This window comes from Stegodyphus dumicola, chromosome 8, assembly GCF_044657685.1.
Source record: "Stegodyphus dumicola isolate Sdum_Otavi_A_Nest chromosome 8, ASM4465768v1".
Lineage (NCBI taxonomy): Eukaryota > Metazoa > Arthropoda > Arachnida > Araneae > Eresidae > Stegodyphus > Stegodyphus dumicola.
The window spans coordinates 56,475,600-56,497,436 of NC_140775.1; the positions used below are offsets into that span (position 1 = coordinate 56,475,600).

A 21,837-nucleotide genomic window follows, 5' to 3' on the forward strand; every position below is an offset into this window, starting at 1 on the left:
ACACATACATACATATCCTGTCAAAATATAGATGCCATTATGCAGGTCACTTCTATAGGAATTTAATTTGCATTTTCATTATGTTCAGGAATGTGAAGAATAATAAACATACAAATCTTATTAAAATAGGATTTCTGATTATTATTTCACCACAGATATGACAACTTCATTCTTAATTTTTTCTTTTTAAAGTATGCTGAAAAGTAATTCAGTCTCTTAGTAGAATATGAAATATGATAAATAAATAATATAGATAAAATTAGATAGTACAGATGAATTAAAATTATGCTAGCACTGTTTGCCTTTAGGAATAAATAAAATTGTTAAGGACTAGATTTATTATTATTTACTTATTGTGCTCCACCATTAGGCACTACATGGAAAGGGAGGGACGCTTTATGGAGGATGTTTTAAGGGAAACTGGCTCATATCCATGTTACACTCAGGGAAAACCATTAAAACGCTCATGCAGACAGCCCATTTGCTAGGACTCGAATCTCGGACTGAACTACCAGTGTTACCTGCTTTTACCACTCGGCCACTGTTGGGTGTTCATTAAGGACTTCCTGTGTTAAACTGGCCCATATGTTCATTGTATGTGGATGAAAAAAAAACCAAAGTTTTATTTATCTACAGCGGAGAACAGAACCTTTGAGAGCACCCAATGTATATTGACCTTACTGATATGCCAATAGGTAGTATTCAATTGGCCAAAGATATGACCCGACTGTATCTACACAGGTACGATTTTTATAAGGAGGAAGTTGAAGCAAAAAGGATACATATGTATCTCTTTTTTATTATTAATATTCATTTTGATTATCTTAATCATTTTCATATTTTTGAATTAAACTTCTATGCCGAATGCGAAAACAATATAAATTAATATAATATCTGAATTTAAATCTGCAATTTTTCAAATATATATATACACACACATATATATATATTTACACCCATATATATATATATATAATATAATAACCCATATATATATATATATATTTACACGTATATACATCTATATATATGCTCAGTTATCATTTATACATGGTACTTACACATATGTACATACATATACATTTATCCGCAAGTGCATATAACATGCGTATATCTATTTGATATCCATACACAATCAACATACATATTACACATTTGTGGTTGCATTGAATATGTATGCATACCTCATTTGCATATGTATATATCATATGCATATACATATCCATATCCATATCAATATGGTTAGGTTACTTCTGTAGCAAGTGAGATTCACTTGCTCTCTAGAATTCTACAGACACAAACCGATAGGTTTTGACCTGAGCTAAAATTTCACTGTTGAGGGAAAATGAATGTGAATTTACAAAACCCCATAGTTGTGAGGCATGAAGGTCATTGGACAAGTGACAGGGAAAAGTTATCGGACAATGATTATATCCTCACTCTGAAGGGATGGAAGAAATTCTCTGGCCAAAGTTTTGGCCACAGCCATCTGAAACTCCGACCTATAGTTTGGCCACCTGTATTCTAAGTATTAAATCAAGTGCTAAACATCAGTTGCTAACACGAAGTAATAAATACTGAAGCTTAATAAACATACAAATCTTTCACACATTTTTTTTTTTTTTTTTTTTTTTTCTTTTTTTTTTTTTTTCTTGTCCCTATTCACATCCATCTGTTTCAAATGTTCATGTATGTTGCATCTACACTTGGTCATTTGGCAATAAGGTGACAGTCTGGCTGATGATCCTAACTAGGGCTTATATTAGGAGTACCCTGAAAAATCATTCTAGGGCTTGTTTTTCATTAGTGTTTTTAAGTTTAACATTCAGAATATTTGATTCAATTGTTTTCTTGTGCATGTGTATGTAAAAAATGGATTATACATGAATAGCTGTAATCACCACTCATTTTTGAATGTAAATAAATAAAACTTATTTCTAGAAAATTCAGCATAGTAAATTTAACCTAATTTTTTATATAAATATACAGTAAAGTTTTCACTACATTTACATCACATTAGAGACTTATTTCATTATTTAAGTTATTTAGCATTTTTTGCATAACTATTTTTATAACAATCCCGGATCATGATTTTGTAAATTTTCATTTTAGATAAGTTATTACATTTGAGTCTTTTAATATCGAGTATAATATATATAACTATTGAATAATTATAATTAATATTATATTAATAAAGGACTTAATACACAGCTTTTCAGACGCTGAAATGCATTTCATAGTTGGTTTGTTTACATTCCATACTACCAATGGAAATCTAACATCCCCAGCAAACTGAGAGGATCCTTAGAAATAGCCCTTACAGAGCTTAATATGCCATTAAAACTCAAATACACGATAACAATGGTATAAAATATTTTTTTTAAATAAATCTTTAATAAATACAAAATGTCAGTTCTAGTGCTTCTAAACTGCTAATAACAAGTGCTAATCTAATAGCACATGTGTAGACCATAATGCTGGATTTAGTGCATGGAATCAATGTGGGAAAAATCATACTGCTGAGACTTTTTTAAACAGTGCACTTATTAATTGATTTACTTAGTTTTCTTTCTTTTAAGAGCAGAAATGTTATTTAAAAAATAATTTTGTAAGTGGATTATGATTTTTTAAATAAAAAACATTTTGATGCATTCCTATACACACACCCTCACGCACAAGCTCGAGTGTGAGGTGAGAAAGAGAAATCGTAAAAAAAAATTGTCATTTAATTTTGTTTCTCAATTTTTCCTCTTGTACTAACTTTTTTGTATATAAATATTTAAAAAATATAATAATTTCTCATTTAATAAATTATGATTAAATCAAATTTCTTCTGTATTATGACCCTTGATCAACATTTCTGCATACTGGCCACAGACATTGTACCCATATTTAGGATAGCAGCATTAAAAGACCAGAATTTCAGCTATATCACACACTGTCTGCCAGATAAAATTCTTGTTTAGAGCTTTCACAGTTTATTTGTATTTAGCATAACTGTCTGTCTACTTTACAAAATCATTAACTAATTCATTGGTGGAAAAGAATTTAAGAAAATGTATTGGTACACATATGTACATACATATACATTTATCCGCATGTGCATATAACATGCGTATACATATTTGATATCCATACACAATCAACATACATATTACACATTTGTGGTTGCATTGAATATGTATGCATACCTCATTTGCATATGTATATATCATATGCATATACATATCAATATGGTTAGGTTACTTCTGTAGAATTCTAGATTGAAATCTGTGGTCCACTGATGTCTGATCTTATTGAGAATTTTACTTAAATACTACTGCTTTCTGTAATATCTTCTCATTCACCATTTTCAATTTCTTCTGAGGAAGTACTGATAAGGTTATTAATACCACTGTCTGTAACTCGCACTTTTCTTTTTTCTTTGTCTGGCACTACTGTATCATTGCTGCATTTACTATTATAAATACAATTTCACTACAATCAGTTAAAGTGTCCATTAAACTGCTTCTATATATTTCTATCAAAGCTATCTTTGAGGTTGGGAAGCTTGAAATCTCCATCCAGAAGGAATGTTTGCCTTATAATATAGACAATAACTGGAGTCAACGATTTGTTTTTTCCTATTAGTATTTTGATGTGTGGTGCATTGTGTGCTGTACCTAATTTTTCTCTTCAATATACCCTTGAGTGTGAAATATGATTATTTTAATTTTACAATTGTGGAATCCTTGTTAAAATAAGACATGAAAAAAAAAAATTCCCTTGTGTACATTAAATATGCATTTAGGGATTATATTATATTACAGTCAAATTATACGGATTTTTCAAATACCCAGATTGATTGTGGTTCATTTATTTTGGATAGTTATAGTTGCACAGTATTACTCACTTGGAGCCTGCATTACAAGTAGCACAATGAGTTCTGAATTAAAATTTATTTTAAATACACTGTCTAACACTAAAAGGCATATAAGAGTTTAGATAATATCAGAGGTACATACAGTTTATTAGTGCGAAAGAAAAATGTATATAAATTAAATAGCATCATCAAAGATAATTTACAGATAATCCAATAATAAGTCTCAATATTCATATGAATAAATATCTAAAAATTTTTACGTACAAGAGGATCTAGCACTTGAAAAAACTATAAAATCTTGAAAAATGCAAAAAATATTATCGACAGGCAAAATAGCTTATTAATCTAATTTGTATATAGTATAAATGTAAGTTTAAAAGTAAGATGAACATGTCTTTTGAAAGGCCTGAAAAAATGTTGCCTTTATGATAACAAGAAATTATGATATGATCATCTAAACAAGTTTCACTTCTCTGAAACTTCAAAGGTTCTTTTTTTAAGTAAACAATTTTCTTTTGGCAGTCATTTTTTTAAGCAAAAACTGATTTTTAAGTCTTTTTTTTAGGACAAGGGGTAAAAAAATTCATAGTTAACCAGTTATTACATCAATACATGTCTGTTAATGAATATTTACATCACTATTACCCTGGAAAATTCAAGCTCTCTGGAAGTGTTAATGCTTATATTCATTTTATTGGATCAAACATCACCAATGAAACATTTCTAAGAAATGATTCCTTCTCTACTTTATATATTCATCTAAGAAATCTTTTTCCAATGAAACAGAATATCTAAGAAATATTTTATTAATAATTTTATCAAATAAAATATATATAGTTATTTAACTATCAGTGCTAGCTGATATTGGGTATGTTTGCTACATATCTCCTACCACAAGTCTACCTTTATGGTTTCTTTCTACAGGACAGATGAATATAATGACACTGGAAGATGAATACACTGGAATTAAAATCATACTTAGCATGATCTGAAACAAAAGCTTGGCTGTTGCCATTGCTGCTGCTTACTCAGAGAGAAAGAGAGGTGGCAAAATGCCTACTCCCTATATATGGTACACTGAGACATAAAAGATGAATCTTTTAAATTGTCGGTTTTCAAGTTCTTTATTAATATAAAAATTCCTTCATACACATACCTATCCTATGTGACAAGATTACAAAAATTTTTGGAATTTTCTAAGCTTGTGTCTAGTGAAAAGAAGAGAAAATCTTTATTTTCTTAAGAAGAAAAGACGTTAAGAGAAAGACTTTTCGTATCAAAAGTAGAAAATTCAAATAATTTTGCTTTCACTGTTCTTCCAAAAATTCTCCAAAAATATGAAATTTATCACAAATTTGCTGTAAAGCATGTCTATTATATGTTAATAACATGAAAACATTTTTCCTTTGTCACATTTTTAGGGAATTTTTTGGAATCGTGTATCTTTAAATTTTGCCTTTAAATTCTTCTAAATATTCCAAGTTACAAGGACTAAAATCTAAAAGAAGCATTATCCTTACCAACTCTGTAAGAGCAAAAAGCCAGAAGATTTTTTTTAGACAAAATTCAGAAAAGAAAAGTGTAAAATGAATTTTACAGAGAAAACCGATACATTTGAATATTCTGAAGAAATTACATGAGAAAAACTCTTTAAACATGAAAACAACAAATGAAATTAACTTAAAAATTATTATAGTAATGCTTTTGCTAAGAAGTTCATTATGGCATTTATCAACTTGTTTATTTTTTAGAATTAAAATATTCCTAAATCACCAGAATGGAAAGTAATGTGACTTTAAAACATGAGAGGAGAAAATTAAAATGATTTATTTTAATGTATTGTTTTGTAAATGTACCTTCATTATCATTATCATTATATTAATGATATTTATCAATATTGTTATGTTTGTAAAAATAAAAAAATTGTCAAAAAATTTGAAAATCTGTGAATCAAAATTTTGTACACAAACTGATCTTAAAATTGACAAAATGCTGATCAGTCACCAAATTTAACACTACATAACAAATATATTCATTTCCCATAAAGGGAAAAGACCTTTTTGATGTAATATTTTATGAACTCTTGCTGAAAAGGAAAAATTTCAAAATGCTTTGTTTCTATCAATTTATGGCCATGTGTCCAGAAACCCAAATATCGCACTGCTTGTATTAGTAGGAATGAAATATAGAAGTAGGAATGAATTAAAAATATAACTTATCAAATAAATATTTGTCAATGAACTGAAAAAAAATTCTTCAAAATGTTAATACTCACTCAAAATGGCAGTCATAAAAAAAAAACAGAAATGGTAGCTGAGAATAAAATTAGCACCTTTTACCAATTTTAACAGAAATTAAAGACTTTTAAGAACCAAAAATTGTTTTCAAGAAACCTAAGGACTTTAAATGACTGCACGAACCATGTGATAACTAACTAAACAAGAAAAGCTTATTCACAAATGAAATTGATAAAAAAAAAATTAATCTAAAAAAGTTAATCTGATTCAGATGAATTCCCTTTCACTTTATTTTAAAGGAGAACAGAGTTCTAACTACCCAAACTCCATATACTCAGAACATTTTTCTTTCTTCAGGGACCAAGAAAATTAAGCTTATTTTCAGTTTATTTAGCTAAATTTTTTGACTGATTTAAGTAATCTAAAAAGATAATATAGCATAGCACATATTTGAGAAGCTAATTTAGATAAATATGCTAACTTACAAAGTGACCTATAATGTTCAGTAAATACAGTCTATTGGCATTAAAAAGAAATTGTATACTGTGCATAGCTCTATTGTCCTTTTATTTATTCTATGGGCTTAGTCATAATAAATTACCTTTTTTTCTAAAAATAAACTCAAATACTGTAAATGAAGTTTTATAACATGTATTGTGTTGCTTATAATTTGCTAGTTTGTGTTATCATTTAAAAAGAAGTTTAATTTTAATTGAACAGAAAAAAACGTATGCATTTTGTTTTGTGCAAATAAATTATTTCTTTTATTTTTAGCTGTACAAAAATTAAACATTCACTTTTAAAGCCTATATGAAATAAAAATTAATTCTACTGTTACGAGTTTGAAACAGAAATGGATTATACAGTACAAAGTCCGAGATCTGGACTCGCCGAGAGTTCGGCGATTCCGTATTTGGGATTTTTCAGGATATTAGATCATTAGTTTAAATCTAGTGAGATGGCATGCAGAAATTATAAAATTAAAGATATGAAATCGTGATTTATGAAATAATGAAGCATCCATGACCGAAACGATATCAAAATGTACAAAAAAAAAAAAGCTTAATATTTATCTGTTTACTTTATTAAACATTTCTTTGAATGTAAATTGTTTAAGGTGCTACATTTTTTCTGCTTATACTTTCTCTTCAATTCTGCAGACAGACATAATTCCTTATTCAGTTATAAATTTCCACTGTTAAAGTCCTGTAGTTGCTGCGTGGAGAGTTCCGACTAACTCGTCAATCGAAATTTTTTCGTTTCCAATAAACTCTCGTCACTTTCTTCCTGTAACGGTATTTTCTGGATCTAGAACCATATTACAGATTTCGCTATCCATTAATTGATTGATTGGATCATTGCCATTGCAATGAAAAACTTTTTTTATACCATCTTCACTTATTACCCCTTCCCCACATTTCTTTACAAAATCCATTAATTGGAAAAACAGATACGCAGCTAAGGAGCCAAATTATTGACCACACAAATTTATGCTAAAATGATTGTTTCTTCAACAACAAGGTATTTTATTCAGTACCGAAGTGAAATTAAGAATCAAGATTCTCCACATGCTTTCTTACAGGGGGGAATTAAATGCACATACGTAAAGCATTAAAACAATTCCTAAAAAATGTTTGTTGGTGGCTTTAAGGTCCGGATTTGAGATCATTCCGGATATTGGATGTCTGGATTTCGGACTTTGTACTGTATTTCAAAGCAAAATAGCAATTCCATTGCTTTAATTTTGAGCAGAAAAGAATGTTTTGTGTTTAGTTTCACAAAAATAAAACTACAGTATTTTTCTTAATTGTATAATATCTGTTCAATTAAGATATAACAAAAGAAAAAGTAAAACTTTTTACACTGCATTACAGTAAATGCATTTTAGCCAACAGGAGGAGGACAACTCAGTTACCAAGATTTTTCAAGTATCCAGATAAACTACACTTCCATTTTACTTTTATTACTTAGTTTACAGTTATTTAATAAGGAAATTTATCATTTTAAAATCAAATAATGTAAATACTCTGAACTTGGAATGCCAGCTGAGAATCTATGATATTGAAAAAAATATTTACCTGTGAAGGATAAGCAGTAGTTGTATATATAACATTCTGCTGACCTGACTGATCAGTCAGCATGGCAGCTGTCAATGTCTGAGAAGCTACATCAAATTTATAAGAAGAAATGTATAAAACAAATGTGTTACATACAGATAAACAAATATTTCAAAAGCAATTGAGGCATAAATAAATCTAAAGTAATGACAGTAAATATATGAACCTTTCATTTTTAATGAATACCCTAAAAAGTAATACTAGGTATTAACTTTCAGACTTTCACAAAATTTTATTTGATATACCAGCAATTTGATATGTTGCATATTTTATATAAGTTCTGTCAATAAAATGCATATAATTTCTACCAACAAAAATCAGGTATGCTTTTGCATTTTCTCATATTTTAAGATTATTTTTAATACACATTAACTGGTAGTTTCAGATATTCATAAAAGGAATTCTAAAAATACAACAATATGTGTTCCATCTGTTAATTTCATGTACACCTTATTACAATAAGAAAAGTACTTCACCGGCATGCCATTAATTTCAACTAAATTCCACAGATTTATAAGGACTCTAATAAGCAAAATACAAAAAACTTAGCTTGCATCTCATTCTGAAAAATGCAGTCTAAAGCCCTAAATAATTTATTCTTTTGGTTAAGACGGTTTAGCTATTAAAGGATAACTGGATAATCTAATGCATAATTGTAATGCTTTGGATAATCAAAATAAACTTTCTATGAAATAATGAATAAAAGGAAACACAAAAAAACTTTCCACAATTCCTTTTTTCTTTATGCCAGCCTTGTAATGCAGAAATTTTATCAAAAAATATATAAAAGTCATTTTATAATAAGCCCATCCATGGTCTTTATATATTGTTGTGTACATTTGGGTTCATGATGGATTGAATGCACACAGAACTGATGATAGTTTGATAACATTTATTTTACCACAAGAAACTCTTAAAAGTTCTGGAAATTTACACAAAAATACTTGTACAGCTCTTTACAGTATCACACAGCACAATCAGTAGTTCCACTTCAAACTAATAAGAACCTAATATAGTTTTCCCCCTGGCCACCCTGAAATCTTTAAAATTACTGCAAGGCATATATGGTTAAAAATACACATAAGGCTGGATATTGTTACAGTTACATATAGTGATCTATTACAGATATTCAATTACAGTACCATCAAACAAAGAGTTACATTTACAGTACCATAATACAGCAATTATTACAGCAAACAATTACAAAACAATTACAGTACCATAGTGCAGCAAAAGAGAGACTGGACCCAAACCTCGGCAAGTTTGGCGCCTTTTTGTGATTTCTTGCCAAATTTGGATGAAAAAAAACTAGGCGGCAAAATCATAGTCAGCTTTGCAATATCTTGTTAATTTAGCAAGATAGCCATTTGCCTCAGTGTTAAATACACTTGTCCTGTAATCTTATTTTTCTGGCAGATCTTTGTCTCTTTCAAGCATTTTATGTTACATTTATACGAAAAATACTGGAACTTTACATACATACAAAATTCATAATAATACATATATATACATACACATAAGTTAAAAAATAGATAAAATAAAATACTAATTTTTTATCTTGTTACAGCCTCTTCAGTTTATTTATTTATTTATTTTTATTTATTTATTTTCTTTTTCCACTCCCAAAATAGTAACTGGGTTACGCTTTTGGTAATGGCTTTCTTTTAAATGTGCGTCTTTATAACAGTGAAGAGTTCAGCTGAAAAGGGGATGCCAAGATCATGAGGACCCCTTGTAATCTAAACTATTACATACAATTAAAAGCAAAGAATTACAAAAGTGTTTAATGAACTTTAAAATTGATTTTCTAAACATCATAATTAGAGTTTATCAATATGCAATTCTCTTTTTTAAAGGATTTTCTGTAAATTTCCTAGCAAAATTTGCATCACAGTTATGCAATACTTTTACATTTACCAATAACATACTCTTGAATATCAGATATTGTATGAGAAACAAAAGAATGATTACAACATAATTCCTTAAGCTAAAATAAATTCTTGTAAAACTTACCACATATAATATTTTTTATAAAGAACTACACATTTTTAAGATACAATAACACGTCGAACAAATATTAATTTAGAAGTCAAACAATAAAAAATCAGCATTATATTTTAAAATTTTCACAGGAAATTTGAAAATATAACACTGATTTTTGTTGTTTGACTTCTAAATTAACTACACATTTGTATTTAAAATGCATTTGTGCTTATGTCTGAGTTTGTGGTTCAATTGTCCAACTTCAAGTTATCAATTTCAAACATCCACTGACTTGGTCAAAACTGCCTTTTAACTTCATAAGTGTGTTACTATGTAATATTCTTTATACAGTAGGAGTTATACAGTCTTAATATGATCATGGTTAATGTTATTAAACTGCTGAAGTCTCATCCATTTGTATACAAAAGCATGGAAAATACATTGCTTATTGTGATCAATTGGTCATTATCAAAATATTATAGTTGGTTGGTTAGTTGGAGTTTTTTGGCACAAAACCCATTAAAATATTTTAGAATGAATTATTTAAATTGAAGTAATGTTAACAAATAAAAAATAAAATCGCCAAATAACAGATGTGTTACCAAGTATGGTATTAAAGCTGCCATGGTTTAAGGCAACATTTAAGGTTTGGAACATTCAGTCAGAAAGAGTCATATTAAGTCAAAAAAGACAATAAAGAGTTGTTTCATGCATGCAATCTTTTAATAAAAGATGAAATAAAAGAAGTTAAATGATGAAATAAAGGAACTAAAAATGTCTCGAGCTAATATGAATTGTGAAGATACTGATGAAAAAAACCCTTCAATTGCAGCATCAATAATAGAAGATATCTGCCAGCCATTCTCTGAAATAAATCTAATCACATAACATGTAATAAACTTTCTGAATACGACGAAATCAGATAATTTCCTACAAATGCGGAAATGAAGGTTTGGTTTCGTTTAGTTGATTACAGCAAAGCACATGATGGTATCTGCCTAAAGAAAACGATGCCTTCATGTAGAACTTTCTAAGGGTTTGGTTTGGTTTATTTAATTACGGCAAAGCACACTAGGGCTATCTGCCTAAGGGAAGGGATGCTTTCGTGAAGGACTTTCTAAGGGAAACTGGCTCGTATACACGTTACACATGGGGAAAACCACGAAAACACCCATGCAGCCAACCAGCCCATTCGCTGGATTCGAACCTTGGACCGAACTTTCTAAGGGAAATTGGCTTGTATACACATTACACATGGAAAAAAAAAAACCATGAAAATTCCCATGCAGGCAATTGTTCACCATGATTCAAACCCCAAATTGAACTACTAGTGATCATCAAATTTAAAGCTTGGCAACTGAAATGTAGGATGCACTATCAGTATTAACATTAAGGATACAGCATAGATCAAATAATTTCCAGAGCATTATGAGCAAGTTCATATGATCTTATGTGTAACAATTGCAGATTTAATGACTTTTTTCCAAATTAAAATGCTGTGAAAGTAAGTACTTATATGTTTCTAGTTATATTTACATTAAACTAGTCCAATACCATTGATATTTTGAAGTCTATTTTTCTCATAACTTAATATCATCATTTGGTTAATGTTATAAAAATTAATCTGGTGGCCAGGGTTTTCGCTAAGAAAGCACAAAGTTCCCATAACTACTATGAGAACAAATTATTTTTTTGATTTTAATGCAAAAACTCTCCTGGTATTTCATACCTGGATTTGTTTTCTTTTGATATATTGCCTTAATTTGGTTGATATATTTTTTAATATGCACGTATATATACGTTCTTACAGATATCACAATAAATATTCTAAGCGGCAAGGCCGTATATATATGGCCTTGCTGCTTAGAGGGTTAAGTAGCCTGTAAGCGGTATATAGTTATCATTATAACATTAATATTTGAAGAAAGAAAATGCTTTGTTTTTGTGCAACTGTTGTTCACAGTTACATTTAAAATGAAGCCAGTTAAACCAATAACTTTGCTTATTATTTCATTCTACAGTACTTTTACATCAAAATACTATACATTGAATGATACTTCTCACTTAAACGTAAACTTAATGCTATCAACAATTTTGTCTGGGCTAACATTTTCAATGTTCATAAATGCAGAGCTAATTATCTTGGAATTTGACCCTTAAATCTCAATATAGCACCAGTTATCATTTATAGAGTTCAATAAACTAGAATTTTTATGCATTTTGTACTTTGTTTCAGGGTTTTTCTTTTGCAGTTCCTTGAAGTCAAACTACATTTACAAGAAATGCTCTTTTCCATTTACTTGCAGAATTTAATGTTATCAAAAGTTTTATTTCAATTGACATTTTTACTTTCAGAGTTCTTATGTGGTTTGGTTTGTTTGGGTTTCTTTGATTATGGCAAAGCACTCAATGGCCATCTGTCTAAGAGGAGGGATGCCTTCGTAAAGGACTTTCTAAGAGAAACTGGCTTGTATACACATTACACATGGGGAAAACTATGAAAACACACATTACATTCAGCCCATTTGCCAGGATGCAAACCCCAGACTGAATTACCAGTGTTCAGTGACTCTATCACTCGGTCAGTGGTAGGCTTGATCTTATATAGTATAGCCTTAAATTTTGGGATTGCATTTACTGAGCAAATATGGTTGAATAAAGGGGTTCGACTTTTTACTTCTTCTATGAAATACTGCCAATGAAAGATTTTGATATCAGGTGGAAGAATTTGAGATGCAATGCTATGAAAAAAGTACATTAAAGGAAAAGACATATATCTTTATGGTAAAACTACATATGACGATTATTAAAAAAACTTAAAATACTAATTTTAGACCTTGTCTGGGACTGCTATATACATAGTTAAGTAAATGTACTCTCGTTCAAAGAATCCGTTTGATGACTTGAAATAGTTACGCATCCAATAAAAAATAAAACTGCGTGTTTGGGAATTACTTTCATTATCAATTTAAACATAAAAGTTATTACGTTAGTTTCTTGATGCCTAACACAAAAGCTTTATTTGATGCAACTTCAGACTGTGGTTATTTTCTCCATTTTTTATTTTCAAGAATCTCTGCATTTTATAATAATAAAAATTAAATAAATAAACAAAATAATGTCAATTTAATGTTTTCAGTAAATATATAGAAAATGCTTTTATTTTGAAAAGTACTAAATTCGTTTTCAGGAAACCCGAGATTATAATATCCTCGATTCCTGAAAAAAAGTTCTTAATGATTTATTATTATTATTTAAACATAAACTTATAGCTAAAAAAAGAAATGGAAATACTCACAATAAGAATTGTCTTCCAGGTCGTCAATTGAAGAATCAGTCGCTGTGGCAGTGCTAATAGTTTTCTCACCTTTCATAGCCTAAAAATAAAATTTCCTTTTAGATATTACCTAAAAATAATAAACAACTGCATGTCTCTATAATATCAGAGTAATTCAGAAAGTAGCTCACGTTGTGGTGCAGTCAGAGAATAATCATTGTTATAGCCCGTAATCTCAGATTTAGTAAGCTTCTAGCTGCACTAGTGAGAGCATTGTACTGCCATGCATCTGCTGGTTATAAAGTCATAAAATTTACACTGCTAACAAAAATCCTGGCAAATGTGAAGTACGCAGAGTGATAAGATTACTTCAGGTAAAAAATCTTTCACCAGGAGGCATTCATTGTGAACTGTATTGTGTATATGGCCCAAACATTATGAGTGAAGGTGTGTGCCAGTGGATAATATTTTTCAAAGCATGAAGAAATATTTATGATGAACCTAGGAATAATAGACCTTCTGTAATGAGAGATGATCTCATCAAGGTTACTCACTACAAAATTTCTGAAAACCACAATTCACCATTGGGAACTTTCTGAAAAATTTCTGAACATTTCTCAGACTGCTTTGCATGAAGTAGTCATTCAAAAATTAGAATACCAAAAGTTTTGTGCTCATTGGATCCCAAAAATTCTCACAGAAATAAAAAAAAAAACCCCAATAAAACAAGCTAAACTTTCTTTCCTCGTACATCACACAGGAGGAATAGTTTTTGAACAGAATTATGACTAACAATGACACTTGGAGGTACATGTGAATTCAGATAGAAAACAATAGACAATGGCATAGGGTTGGTTTGAATACCAGTCCTTTGTTGACAGTCAGGATCTTAAAAATCCTGTGATTGGTTGAAATCCCAGCCGGGTTTTACACAGAAGCTATTTGTAAGTTAATGAAATACTATACAAGGGCTTGAATTTACATGCTGACTACTTTGTAAAATACAGTACAGTTATACTTTAAATAAAAAATGCTGTTACTTATGTACATTGTTTATTTATAGCCAAACAGAAGTTGCCTTCCTAATTAACTTCATAGTTATATACCCTAAGAATTCTCGGACAAATGCAGCATTGATATTTGATTTGAAGACAGAAAATAAGTATTTTGCAAAATTGTAACTTCCAAGATAAATATATAAAAACACACATATACACACACACAAAAAAAAAAAAAAAAAATTAAAAATATTGTAAATATAAAAATATTAGGTACAGAATGTATAGTTTTTAATAATTTATTTTAAACAAGATTCTTATCATTAATTGCTTTAAAATACTATAACTCCATGTTTGAAAAAAAGACTTTCTTCAAACAACAGCAAAGAAATGCCTTAGCATCACAGAAAAACTAGAGAATTTGTCTACGTATAATGCAAAAATAGCAAGAATGAACAGTGATTATGTAAAGGATTTATTCAAACAACTTTTTCTGGCATACCATTGGCACACAAATAAAAAGGAAGATAAAAAAGAGAAATAAAAACTGAAGGCAGATGATGAGCTAACAATGAACTTTGACTTCTCACCAAAGTAAACCCAATCACAACACTTCAGAATCTCTCTTATGTTATCTACAAAAATTCAAGGAGGCCCTTTGTTCTGAGGTCAGTGAAATAAAAATCATCAGTTTTCTTGACTTAAAGCACTTTTTTGGCAAGGATGCAGTATGTGATCTCCCATAATTACTTATTTCTTAGATGGCATTGCTAAAATGTTATTTTTAAAGACAAAAATAATTAATACCTAAAATAATTCCATTAATTAATTTAATAACTTATTATTTCAAGTCCATTAAATTTTAATTCTTCCCAATTTTACAAAAAAAAAAAAAAAAAAAAAAATGGGGAATGGCCTTTAAAAGGTCCTTTTTATTAATCATTTAAGCTACGTACATTATAAGTGTCATACAGCTTGGTTGAAAAAATATTCAATTTTAATAGTGCACCTCTAACTATGCTTCTATGAGAATGTGGATGCGTTTGTGCCGTGATACTCCTCATGTTGCGTAGAACCTTTAGCTTCAATATCCTCTAGCACCATTCAACTGTTTGAATATTAGTACCAAATGCAGGACAGACTGTTTGCGATTTATTGTTTGATGATCATAACCTAATCGGCCCAGCCCCTATAAAAAGGTCATTCATCGCTCATGATAACTGAGCCAGGTAGTAATAACAGCTTCATAATAATAAAAAATCAAACAGATTTATTATTTGAACATGAAATAAAAATAGCAGGAAAAAGAAATAATTAAAACAATAATCAATTTTAATGACACTATTAAAAAAATAAATAATATACAGTATGTCATAACACTCAAACTCAGTTATTGCCTTTAAGGTCACATACTCAGTTGTTTAGCAGTTAAGTTCCTGTTATCACAGGCAATTACAAACAGATACTGATTTTGAGAAATCGCGGTTTTTTTTTAAATGACTGTTTCAGCTTCCTAGCAAGTTTCAGATCCTTAAATTATTTTTCTCATGGGCACAAACTGGCTGTCTTGAGATATTCAGCTATGCTACCACAATTGCAACACTCAACACTGCTTCTAAACAACAGAGATAATCTCCACATCAAAGGTTCTTCCCAATATTTCAGTGCCATTAAACAACTTTTATGACAAAGTAAACACTAAAATCAAATGCTGAATTTCAGAAGTTTTGCACACAAATGTTCTTTGTTCTAAATGCTTGCCACTGGATGAACATTATTATGCGGATTTTAGAAACACGTTGATGAAATGGGATTAAATAATGGTAATAAAGTGTATCTTAAATCCATTTAATAAAAAAATTACACTAATTGCTTACTTCATGAAATGTTATTTTTATCCACGGAAAAATATGGACACCAATACAGATGGGACCATCCATGATTACACTAATAATCACAACTATATTCTGTTAAATTAAAATTTAAAGACGGAACCAGATAAAAAAAACTGCATTTAAATAAGCAGAGATTTTATACTGCTAATATAATAGATATAGATATGATTCTTAAAGAGCAACACTTTGGAGATCTTAGATAATATATGATATTAGAAGATATTTGAAGGAAAATAAAAAATATATCTTGTTTACTGTACTACATACATTCTTTAGTAAACCTGGATAGGCAAAATTTAATGGTCATACACTTCAGGCAACCAATAAATGCATTAACAAATTAAGACCTTTCATACACACATTAAGGATGATCAAATAAGATTTAAATGAAGATTAATACAAATTCATTAATACATTAATACTTAGCCGTTCACGCTATAAAAAAGAAAATATATGCTCACTCTCATATAAAAGAGGTAAAATATTTAGATCAAATACTGAGATATTTTTAAAAATTAACTTACTTCTCTATACTTCTGTAAATACAATTTCAGAGGCTCAACGTAGTTATCAAACCCAAGGGTAGACATGGCAAATAATATATCTTCACCATTTATTGTTTTTCTCTTCTCTTGGTGGCATCGATCACTAGCCATGTTGAAATGCTAAGAAAACTTGCAGAATTTCAAGCATTTTATTTATAACAAAATAAAAGAATAAAGGGAATAGGAAAAAAATACTGTTACAACAAATTACAATTTTGAAATTTCATTGTTTAAAAAAATTGAGAAAAATTAGAGTAGATGAAATTATACTAAATACCCAACACACTTTATATTAAGGCTTGTATTACTAAAATTCTTCTCTTATATTGACAGTTAAATTATATGCCATATTTACTCACATATTTATTTCCCCCCTAGGTTTTTAGAATATGATGTATGGTAAAAATGTATACACAAATAGGAAAAGTATTTTGCCTACATGAAAAGAAAATTATTGAAATTGTTAAGTCCTTTGAAATATATAATAATATTATAGTGTCATCACGTGTAATTTTTTTAATGCGCTATATTTATCATTTAAACCATCTCTTCAGAAATAGTATACAATACACATTTTCCCCTCCCAATTATCAAGCAGTAAAATTAATAAAAGAGGGAGAAAAAAAATATGAGTAAATATAGTATATAAGCTCATATTTCCCAAGTAACTCATTTTCTACCAAGTTCATAAAATAAAATAATTAAAAAACAAATCAAATGAAATCTAAGCCTAATATAACATACAACTTAATAATATTTATCTTCTAAATTAGATTTCTGTTTAATGCTAAAGAGAAAAGATTAATCCCTAATTCAGTTATAGAGAATCTTTTGAGCTTAGCAAGTAAAAAATTTGGAAAAACCCTAGCTAAATTCTAGTGCCGTGTCACATGCAGAATCATCCATCTGCCAAGAATGCACTTGAATGGGCCCGAGGTAAATGCAGCACATACTGACAATAATGATGCCATTGCAAAAGACATATATTTTTGTATTAAGCAAATTTTTGTCTGCACTGATGGCTCAAGAAATACGTGAGGTATATCACCCAAAATGAGTTTGTATGACATTATGTTCACCATCACTGTCCTAATTTATAGATCTTGCATATTTCACAAAAATAATAAAAAGTCAACAAATATAGATATGAATTGCAACAATTCACTCGACAAAAATTTCTTGCAAAACAATAAACTAAATTACTAGGTAAGCATATGGAAATTTTTTGAATTGCATCATATAATCACATTTTAAAACCTTGTGACAAACGTCCTTGATATTGTAAAAATAAGATATATCTATTCAGTTATCTTATTTCTACAATTTCATATACACACACTTGTGAATTTCTTTTATTAATTATATTGATAAGAAAAAGTCCTTGATTAAAAAAAAATTCACAAAATAGTCTCAGAAAATAGAAATCTTTGATATGATTTAAATCAAATTCCTCGTCATTATAAATATCACGAATACACATCAAATAGTTTTCTGGTTACAATTTTCTAATTTCGACTATGCATTGAAAGAAATGTTTAATAAAGTAAACAAATAAATATTGAGCTTTTTTTTGTAAATTTCTATACCCTTTAGATCATAATTGCTTTTTATTTCATAAATTACGATTTCATATTTTTAATTTTATAATTTCTGCATGCCATCTTACCAGATTTAAATTGATGACCTATAATCCGGAAAAACCCTTAATCCAGAATCGCCGAAGTTCCGACAAGTCCGGATTATGGACTTTGTACTTTTGTAAAAAAGAAGGACAACACTTAACATACTATCAGGAATTCTAAAGATATCCTGTTTTTAAATATTTTGTGATTTCACTGCTGAAGTTTACTTTGAATAATGCAAAGAAAGTGGTGATTAATAAAGAAAATTAAAAAAAACAAAAAGTTAAACATTAAATGACAAAAAAGTTGCATAAGTCATCCTACAAAGAAAACTAAACATTGATATGATTAATGAACTGAGAAAAGCCTTAAAAAATTGAAAGTAACACTTAACACTATATTGGAAATTCTAAACATGTTGCTTTTCAAAATTTTGTAATTTTCACTGAATTTTATGTGCCATAAGTGCAAGATAAGCTTTATTAATAATGTTAAAAAGATTTAAGGGGGGAAAAAAGCTGTATTAGCATCCAAGAGCAGATGGATAAACTGTGAGATAGCTCAGGGACAGCATAAAAAAAACTTAACAAAACTCCAGCATTTGTTAAAACCAGAGTCTTTTTTGATTTGTTTAAAATTTCCCTCAGCTTTTCTTTACCATCACACAGAAGATGGTGCTAAAAAAAACAACAGTAATAAAATGACATTGTGGAAAGAAAAGATAAACCTGCTATCATAAAACAAAATTGCTCACCAATAATAGTTTAGAAGTTTATATAGGTTAATTAGTTAGTTCTAAGCACTGGCCCCCAGCCCACCTAGCAAGTGAACCTGCCATATGCCTATGAGGGGACAGGCCAAGCTACAAATAATAACAAAATAAAAGGTTAACATAATGGAAAAGAACAAACTTAATAAGCATCTGGTAATACGTTCAGATCATACAATCACACAAAACGAACCAAAAAAAAGAGTTATTAAAAAAAAGGTAAAGCTGATACATAAATTCCAAATACTCTGGTTGAAATTAGTATATAGATGTATCATTTCCATTTCTGTTTTTTCAAAGTTTAAAATCTTTATAAATTTTACTTTCAATTAGTTATTATTATTCAAATCTTCCTTACATTATCAAAATTCATCTTAAATTTATAAGTTACCTAAATGATTTCTGTTTTCAATATGATTTTCTGCTTTGTATATCTCGATACCAATATTCTTCTTATTCTCATTCACAGTTTGCATAATATCTCTTGGAAATTTTCTAAACAATTTATAGTTACTAAATAAATCTTCAAACTTCGCAAATTTATATTCTCCCCCTCACACTTCCAGTCAGGCAACAGTCCTCGACAAAGTGCTTTGAATCGCCGAATTTATTACAAGTTTATATGGGTACAGTCCTTGAGATGTTAAGTGAAAGAGGATTTGGTACGAAAAGTGTTAAAGAAACTAGTAGCATTAGTGATCTTGTAAGAAGTGGCAGGTCTACTGCAAGTTATGAGATTGTTTATTGTATTCACGAGTCAGAGGATATGTCAAAGATCAAATCTTTGCCACACCAGTTCCTGATACAGTAGAAGTCCGATAATCCGACACGTTCGGGACCGGCTCGGTGCAGGACTACCGAAAATTCCGGTCTATCGGATGGTAATTATAACAATTAGGTTAATAATTAAACTAAAAATACAGTATGCAAATACATACAACAAAGTTTATTTTACATTTCATATAATGTATGTACACGTATTGTAAAACATATTTCACTTAGATTTAAAAAAGTCACGAATGTCTTTTTGTTTTCTTGACTTTTGGTGTTTAGTATAAAATTTATTTCTAATGATATGGAAATCAATAATTTCTGAAGCACTGTAGCTAGTACTAGCCTCGGCAAAAGAGATAAACTTATTTAGTGATTCTGCAGCTTCTGCCCAGCTGATTTTTTCCTTTTCTTCCGTTTCGGCATCTGAGTCATTTTCTTCAAGATTTTGAAGTAGGCTGAGGGTTTACTACAATGTTGATAATGTCCTCATCGGTTAGTTCTTGTTCAACAGGCTCATTCTCGTCGATTAAAAGCCACTCCTCTACCTCATCTTCAGACTAGCCGGCCGCTAATTGTTTCCAAACAATACTGAGCGCTTCCGGATGATCTCGAACTACCCCGAAAACTTCCGAATAGCTCTCGAGCGGTTTTATTTGCTTTAAAGACACACTTTTGGAGAAAACCAAAATTTTTACAATTTTCTGGAGCGATGCCGGACTATCGGGCATTCCGGACTGTTGGATGCCGGACTAATGGACTTCTACTGTACTTCAGAAGCCAGAATAACAGATGCTGGAATACTGACAAGATATTCTCCAAGCTATTAAAGGAACACATGTTGAAGTTTACTAACTTAGTATTACTCATAATAAACTTAATTACTCCAGTTGCCATTTCAAAAACCACGTATATTTCTAATTATAATAGTTTTTACAGAATAATTCGTTTTTAAATCAAGGAAAGATTTTATGATCACCCCATATTTCTTAACACAAACACTGTTTCCTACGATAATAAAAAATAATTGTTAGGTAAATTTAAATACAATGGCAATAAAAACTAAATTTAAAAAAAAAAAAAAAAAAAAAAAAAAAAAAAAAAAAAAAACATTTATTTGGTTATCCAATAACACTATTTCAAGAAAAAAATTAAGAATAAAAAGTCAAATACTGCATTACATATAATAAAAGAACAAATTCAAAAAGGATACTCGCTAGTTATAAAGCTAACAAATTCTGAAACGCATTCTTGTACACATTCTTTTGCATCTTTAGCAATCTAGAATTAAATGAATTCATGAAATCAGAAATATATTCAGAAGAGGCTTAGTTTTACATTTAATCATTAAACAAAAACTATTAAATTTATTACTACTATTTAACATCAAGGCACATAATACAGTCAAAAGTCTTTAATCCGGACATCCATAATCCGGAATGATCTATAATCTGGACCTCAAAGCTACAAACATTCTGCGCATGTGTAAATGCATTACGCCTGCGCATAATATGTTTACCCATGCGCATATGCATTTACGCATGCGCGTAATACATTTACACATGCACATTTAATGTATAACGGACGGTATAAGCTAAGCTAAAATTATCTATTTCAGTTAATGTTGCAGATTGCATTGTTCCTTAATCTTCTAATTGGATCCGATTTATTATTTTTTGCAGACTGTTAGAGAAATTTTATAAAAGTAAGCTTGAACTTTTGATTACGTCAAAAAGAATTTTCGATTCTGGAGCTGCCAAA

At 29.5% G+C, this 21,837-nt stretch overlaps 1 protein-coding gene across 1 annotated transcript in view; it reads right to left on the reverse strand.

Moving 5' to 3' along the window:
- The window catches only part of Nf-YB (nuclear factor Y-box B), a 60,593-nt gene that overhangs the window by 11,916 nt on the left and 26,840 nt on the right, over positions 1–21,837 (reverse strand). Inside the window, exons 5-8 of the mRNA XM_085821873.1 lie at positions 21,289–21,357; positions 16,894–17,022; positions 13,498–13,576; positions 8,178–8,263 (exon numbers count right to left, since the gene is read on the reverse strand). Coding sequence (XP_085677999.1) covers positions 8,178–8,263; positions 13,498–13,576; positions 16,894–17,022; positions 21,289–21,357 — 363 coding nt within the window. The remainder of the gene's footprint in view (positions 1–8,177; positions 8,264–13,497; positions 13,577–16,893; positions 17,023–21,288; positions 21,358–21,837) is intronic.